The following is an 8,253-nucleotide window of genomic DNA, read 5'->3' as shown; positions in this document are numbered from 1 at the left end:
TTTAAGGTTGAGTAACCCTAACAAACAAGTATGCATTCAGTAGAACTACAAAACTAGGTGTCTTAACTTAATTAACCCAGGTGTTCAAGTCAGGATATGTGGACTGAGTGGAGCTGGCTTTAAATACTGTAGCAGAAATTAAAGCTTATTCATGTCACCCAGTATCCAGTAAAAAGTATCTTTGTTAACCAATTCATTTGATCTTTTAAACATTTTGTAACATATAGCAGAACCTCCTTGACATACAGATGTAGGGTGATTTGCTCTGTGCGTTCAGGGTGATTGTGTATTGAATAAATCTGCTAAGATCACATTTTCAATTTCAGCTATATTTAAAACAAAAATATTTTAGCTTTGCTTCTTATTTTGAATATCTGTCAAAAAGAAACTTCAGCGTAATCAGAATGACTACAGAAGCTTTGGGCTCAGAAGAGATGTTTCTACAAAGATGCTTCAAAAATGAAACCCAGACAGAAAGGCTTGACTCAAACGAGACAGGACACCTTTCCACACTACATCTGCGTCAACGCATACGGTCAACACCGAACCTACGCTGGAAATCGCCAGGTCATGAACACATTTAAATAATTGCTGCTATCTCAGAGGAGGCTTTCCAAAAAAAAAATCATTACACTTCTAAAGTGTGGCAGTGTGTACACAATGCTGCCTCATGAAGCGGATCCCCAACCATCTCAATTGGTACTCACCTCTCTCCATTCTCTGTTAGCGATCCCTTGAGTGTACAGGACACAAACTGTTGAGAAGGAAACAAAGAGGGAAGAGAAAAAAGGAAAGGATTATATTCTATGGAAAGTATTCAACAGTAAGGAAGCAACACTTAGAGTCAGCCGAGTGGGGACTTCTTTCTCCAGACCCTGACGTGACAGAACCTCCTCGTAATTAAATTCAGATCGAACTTTACCTCACAGCACAGCGTTATTTCAGGGAGGGGGCGGGAAGTGAAGGGAAGTATTCTGATGGGACTACTCAACATTTGAAGGAGTGTGTGAGTGTTTCCTGAGGATGGACCATGAGAGAGAACAGAGCCAAGTAATCAGCTGGCACTAATGTGACATTTCATTTGCATTCAAGCAGCCTTTACTGTATTCACAAACACGAGCCCCATGTCAGCCGGCATTAAGTCACAAATCCAGTCTCACAACACACTTTTACATTTGTTACCTGATGGACAGGACAGTCTAAATGTGTTGGTTGATTAGAACTTCTTTAAAACACAGGGATTTGGTAAACCATAGCTCTTTTTAGGTGAAGTAAAAAATAATTAACCCCGTATGTTCCTGTTATTTTTCAAAAACATTTGCTAAAATCGAATTTTTTTTTCGACCCTACATTACGTAATGCTTCTTATTCTGACCTGCATCAGTTGTATCAAGCATCATGGCAAATTACACAAAATATTAAGGTATACAACTAATTTCCATTACTTTCTAAGAGTGAAAACATAATTCCGAACCAACATAAACATAACGAAAGCTCAGTTTACACTACTGACTCTGAGCTCTTCATCACATGCATAAATAACGGTGTCCCTGTGTGCTGCCTGACAGGCCAATTGCAGTTTCTGTCCAATTGGATTTTTGTCAGGTTCACAGAGCTGTGCGCAGATCTTTGTGGTTGTGTTTTTCCCCTCTCTCTCTCTCTCTCTCTCTCTCTCTCTCCACCTGCAGGGTGTGACTGGCAGACTGCAGTCAAAGGTGCACCACATTATCAGGAGCATCTTACAGAATCCATTCATACCTTGCTCCAGCTCAAGTCTAGCATTAAAGAGAAAGTCCAAATAAGCCTTTCAAGCCGTGAAACCAAGACCCTTCCTGGAGGTAAAGGTCCTGGAGCCTTTACCTTGGCTCCAGCACTGGTAATAGCTCCCCACCTCAACCACACTGGGAACCCGCCTGCCTGTCCATGTCCACCCTCCTCCACTTGTCATCAGCAAGAGAGACAAAAGGCAAGCCAGTCACAGTACTCTATGTACCAACTCACACCCTCCTGGATAAGATCACAATCTCATATCGTAAGCCTATCACAGAACTACCACTCTCTCTGCTGTCGGCGGCTAACCCTGTTTTATTTTCAGTTCGTGACCAGAGCCCTCCCAGTAACCCCCCTCTCCACTATTTGTTGTTTTTAATCAATCCTGTAAATCACCTCTCTGCCTCCGTGTTTTATGTCCCATTCAGAGTGGACACAAGTGTGAACAGAAGCGAAAAATCAGCGCTTTAAAGCTTAACATTATTATTGTAATTTTCTGTTGAGTTTTATTGCCCAGTATTAGCATGAACTGTGTTCAAAATCAGGGTCAACTAAAAGGAAAAAAAAAAATCAAAACTTACCGACTCTGCCAAAGACGACAATCGACTAGCCAACTTATGATGTCAGAACTAAAGCAGTATCTCTATTAGGCTGCTTATTTTAGGTTGGCTATCCAAGCAGAAAACTAAACTAATTAACCAGTTCATATCAGCTTATCCACCTCCTGATGTCACTCTATGAAGAAGTGATAGAGAAAAAGGTATGATGTTCTGCACATTTAGCAGGGGTATTTACGCTTTTTTTATTGTGAAGGAGCTATTCTGATTGTTTTATGTCTATGGGTCACACTATCAATAAATATTATAGATAACATTATTGAAACTGTAATAATCAAAAAAGTATGTTTCAGTTGCTGTAATAGTAACTTTCTTTTAATTTTTTTACATAATATACTAATGCTATATTACTTTTACTTGTATGAGAATCTGACATTCCATATCTAATAAACATTCAATGTTTCCCACCATGATTGGTGCCCCATCATTTGGAAACCATCTAAAAAGCAAACCTCACAATGAGAGCAGGCTACCTGTTTCCAACTCATTCCACCCGAGCAGCTATAATCACCAACTCTAATAGGCCAACAAAAGCAACCTTTGACTGTCCTTGTCCTGTTTTGTTACAAAATAGCTGGAGGAAAAAACCCAGCAAACATGCGTCTGGCATCTTAAGTAATGTGCAAAGTTACCACCTTCCGTGGTTCTGACTTGGAATACTATAAAAATACTTTTGATTTCCTCCTCTGACATGAGGTTCTGATTATAGAGGCAACACCTTCTGTGGCAACGTGCATCATCATTACCTGGAGCATTCATTAATTGCAAATTTATGCACATGTTAATATATGAGCTGCTTACATACTGATGAACGGACATGAGAGAATTAATCATGGAATTATGAGCTGTTGAGATTGTGAGTGAAAATTATCTCTAGTTTCAAAATCAGATCTGATTAATTCTATTTTTTTTCCTGAACAAATTTCATCATTTAGAGAGGAGCTGATGAGCCCACATGCACTAGATTTTACTGATATCTCACAAAAGTGTTCTTTTAAAAAATAGTTTTTCTTTTAAACTCACAGCCTTGATAATATCCAACTAGTTTTGGTCCAAATAATTCAATTAAATTTATTTACCGTATTTTCCCGACTATAAGCCGCTACTTTTTCCCCATGCTTCGAACCATGCGGTTTATATGTGGTGCGGCTTTTCTGTGGATTTTTCGTAACCCGCCAGGGGGCGGCTTTAGCAGAAAGTTAAAAAAAAACGAGACGGTAGGGAAGTCAAAGTTGGAAATCAAAGAAGAAGATAGCGCTAATTTTTATTTAGCACTTGTAAGCAGCAGGCACAGACGGAGAATTTTGTTCAAAACCATACCCACTCATCATGGAAACCACACAAAGAAGTTCGTATGATGCCGCTTTTAAGTTGAAGGCCATCGATCTGGCAGTACAGGAAAGGAAATAGAGCTGCCGCACGTAAACTTGACGTGAACGAATCCATGGTTCGGCGCTGGAGACGGCAGCGGGAAGAACTCATCCAATGTAAAAAAACTAGAAAAGGCTTTCAGAGGACATAAAAGCAGGTGCCTGAACTTGAAAATGTTCTTGAGGACTGGGTTAACACTCAGAGAGCAGGTGGCCGAAAGCCAAATCAGTTGCCCGCAAAATGAATATTGAGGATTTCAATGGAGGACCGTCTTGGTGTTTCAAATTCATGAGGAGAAAGAAACCTGTCCATTAGGGCGCGAACAACTCTCTGTCAGCAACTCCCTCCTGACTACCAGGAAAAAGTAGCAAATTTCGACATTTGTTTGAAACAAAAATTGAGGAGAAACGCCATAGGACCAGACAACATTATAAATATGGATGAAGTGCCACTGACATTTGATCTGCCTCTGACCAGGACCGTGAACAAGACAGGTGCAGTCATCCATTATGGTGAAAACCACCGGACATGAGAGAACCCATTTCACCTGCGTCCTGCCCTTAGCAAAACGTAGTTTATAGAAGTATACTAAAAGTGCACTAATTTTATACTTAAAATCAGGCAGTGCACTTGAAGTTTACTTATTCTAAACTATATTTTCATATACTTAATAATAGTATAGTCAAGTGTACTTGACTAATACTGAGAAGTATAAAAAATTCTAAGAGTAAGTATATTATTACTATAGCTATACTTAAACACTGAATCTTGTACTTGTACTGTTTTTTTTTTTCTTTTTTTTTTTCTTATTTCTGCCTCAAGGTACTGATACTACATATGTCCTAAATCAGTAAAGAATGAAGATGAAATAATTGACTTATGCTTACATTTGTATTTTTTACTACTTTTTGCTTTCAGGTATTAACCCTATTTTAAACTTTGGATCTGATCATATTCAAGATCATAGTGCTGGTGTTTAAAAGTTTACAGTAAATTGATTTGTATTTGATTCATCTTTGTGTAACGTAACTTAAAACACGCAGAGACAGGGAAACATGTGACTGACTTTATTGGACAAGTTCTAGTCTCTTTCACAAGCATTTGGCAGGCAGTGGTTTTATGTACCAGCACTATCTCTTTCAACAACAACACATTTGGTTAGAATCATGTCAGGCTTTTTAACCTCAAACAAGAAAGTACTTTGTATATTGATCTGTGAATCTTTACATAAAGGTCTCTCTGAATTAGCAATACTTCAACTAAACAAAACATAGTCTGGCACATGAACACAAAGCAGAAATTTTATTTGAACCAGTTTGTTTAAAAATAATCAAGTCATTAATTAATCATGAAGGTGAATTACCAGAAAGTAGAAGTCATTTTTTAAACTCCTGTTGGCCTAAAACCACTGAGCTATATAATACACTGGAGTGCTGATTTTGCCGAAAAACTGAAGTCACTGGCCGCCATCTTGCTACTCCCTACTCTCACAGAATCCCATAGGATTTGGTTGAAACAACAAGCAGTTTTCTGGCTGTGTGAAAACGTTTCACAGGTAATTCTACAGTCAGTGGATGTACTAACACTATCAACTACTAGGAAATTATGTGCTGAAATGTTTTACATGTTAGTCATATTAATATACATATATGTATATATAAGTATGTGTATATGTATATATGTATATATATGTATACACACATGTAAATATATGTTTTTGTGTATTGTTATTTATATATTTATAAATGTTAAACATATATATTTAAATGAATATAATGCAAAATATTTCAGCACATGACTTTCTCAGTACTTGATATTTTTAGAACATAACATAAAAGTATATGGCATTTGACATTTTAAAAGTCTTAAGCCCCCCTGAACATGAAAAATCCTCGTTATTCGATGCTGTAGCGCACATATTCCCTAGTACTACGGGTGGAAATAGGGAGTACCAATATGGCGGCTGGTGGCTTCAAAGCAACTCGTTCAAAAAGACGGTGATTAGCACTCCAGTGTATTATATAGCTCAGTGCCTAAAACGCTGTGTTGCAAAGGTTACAATGATTGTAACAGTGTGCACTATTGCCAAGGTATACAAGGCATTTTTCACAATAAAAGTGAACTTTAGATTGATGAACCTCTAAATTCTTTGTGGAAATGGGTAAAATCAGACCTGGAAACTTTAGGTTAACATTTCCAATAAGTGAGTAACTGCTTTGCTTGTTAAATTGTGTCGCAGCACATATAACATGAGCATCAGTAGACTTTCTCCCTTGAAAAAAGATGCACCAGGATATAGGGGGTTGTCACCATCTGCTTGGTCTTCAGAGCCCTATAGATACAAGGAAAATATGTATGTATGAATGAAAATGAACAGCAGCAAACTTGAGCAGTAATCTCCATCTAGCATAAACTATTTGCCTAGCAAAATTAAAAACAATTGTTGCATAGCTTAGAAAGAAACTCCCCTAAGGGTATACAAACTATTGTAATTTACCAAAACATAGTTCGATAATGATTATTTTTAAAATTGGAGGCAACTGGAGATTAGCTTTTTTGTACATATGGAGGTGGAAATTTCATTTTCCTTTAATACCTCTCCATAAGGCAGATGAAAGTAGCAACAATTTTGAGACTAGTGCCCTGCTAAGCTTAAATACGTTGGCGACTACCCTGTCATATTTCAAGAATTAAATGCATTTAATAATTTGAAAAATAAACATTTCGACTTGAGAATAACACTGGGTCATTTTGTATTTACCTGTTGAAAGGCAATGTCCAAAACCCTTATAGTGGAGGAACTCCTGCTGTCAACATCTGTAACTTCTCTGCGGGATGCAACAGGGTGACTTATGGTTCTTCTGTGTAGTCCTGCAGTTCGTCCTGGAAAGGGTGGATGCTGAAATTATTTATGACAACTCAAGGCATTTTTATTATACACAAGTATACTGAGTGGATTTTTAACATTGTATTTCACTACAAATAAGACTGTAACTTATGTAGTCCATGGGTAAGCTACTGAAAAAAGCCAAGACACTGAACAATAATGAAAAAAAATAATAATAATATGGATAATAATAATAATTATTATTATTATTATTAATATCTATATATATATATATAATATATATATATTATATATAGATATATATATATATATATATATATATATATTATCTCGATTGAGCCATTTACCTCACATTGCCAGTAGCCCCATTTCTGCAAGGAGCCCTAATCATCGTAGCTGAATTCATTAACTCTTCTACTACTTTTACTTTCCATCTGTGCTTGGTACTCCCTTGGGGATCTCTGCTGTGTAATCCTCCAAAATATCTTTAATAGGCGAACGACGTTTTGGCCATGTTAGCTCTAATGGGCTCATTCACAGGTTTTCTTCTCTACCCCTCCTCCTGACGTCACGTGTATTTCTGGACCTTTCCGTCCATGTTCCCGCCTCCCTACCAGGCAAGCCAATAGGAAGCCCCGTCGCAAATTCCCGCCCATAGCGGCGTTAACGGTTTTTTTAAAAAAAGAAAAAAAAGCTCCTGCTCTCAGAACGTAAAGAGATGGATGGAAGATGAAGATGGATGGATATAAAGTGGGACATCAATGGGAGAAAAAAGTTAGACAGTCCAACTTTTTGATGGTAAGTTGTTGATTTTTTTTCTTCCTATAGTTTATCTTTATTTTTTTTTGTTTCTCGCTTTGTAATAGCCCAGTTATGTTGATTTTTATTAAGCTAATCTACAAGTTAGCAAAACATGCATTGGACTCAACGTTTTTTTCAAAGAAGGTTCGTTCATTCATAGAGTCATTACTTCTATTCGGTGCTATATGACCACTATAACATAATATAAAATGTGTTTATTTTTCGTATTTTATTAATCGTGGACTTTTTAAACCACAAGAAAATTACTTTGGTCCAGCTCAGAATATCATGCTGTCCTGCGTATCAATTCTCTGCACAAGTCAATTTCAAATAATTTTGTTAAACAGTATTAATTTAACAATTAACAGTGAAATAATTGGATGAGGACTACTATGAACAGTAATATTTAAAATTATTTTTCAAATTACATGATTGTATTTCTATTCCTAATTTGATTTTGTAAATAATTAAAAGGGGACATGGTAGTTAAACCATGTTGCACTCAAAAATGATTTACTAATTTTAAAATATCCAATTCTATGTACACATATTTTTGGTAGAGGGAGGTCAGACGTTTTCTGATGAGATTAAAATAATAATAATAAAAAATAAAAGCCCACTACAAACACAAAATATAGCACATTTCAGCAGTTGGGGACTTAAAAGGAACAGGATAATAGGAATGACACACTAAATTAACAGAGCAGGTATTACAATTTGCTCAAATGAATTAATATTGCAACTTAAACCCACATTCAGTAATGGCTGATCTACAAAGCCTGTTGACTTTATCGTGTTTTCATGTTTTAATAGTTTATTTAATATAGCTAATTCACAACACCTGTC

The 8,253-nt window shown here is 36.6% G+C and overlaps 1 protein-coding gene across 1 annotated transcript in view; it reads right to left on the bottom strand.

Annotated features, from left to right (window-relative positions):
* Positions 1 to 8,253, bottom strand: part of LOC105928383 (copine-8) — a 100,523-nt gene that overhangs the window by 56,447 nt on the left and 35,823 nt on the right. Inside the window, exon 3 of the mRNA XM_036144889.1 lies at positions 708 to 754. Coding sequence (XP_036000782.1) covers positions 708 to 754 — 47 coding nt within the window. The remainder of the gene's footprint in view (positions 1 to 707; positions 755 to 8,253) is intronic.

This window comes from Fundulus heteroclitus, chromosome 2 (genome assembly GCF_011125445.2).
Source record: "Fundulus heteroclitus isolate FHET01 chromosome 2, MU-UCD_Fhet_4.1, whole genome shotgun sequence".
In the NCBI taxonomy this organism is placed as follows: domain Eukaryota; kingdom Metazoa; phylum Chordata; class Actinopteri; order Cyprinodontiformes; family Fundulidae; genus Fundulus; species Fundulus heteroclitus.
The sequence above is the reverse complement of the archived record's forward strand: the minus strand, read 5'-3'. Positions and strand labels throughout refer to the sequence as shown.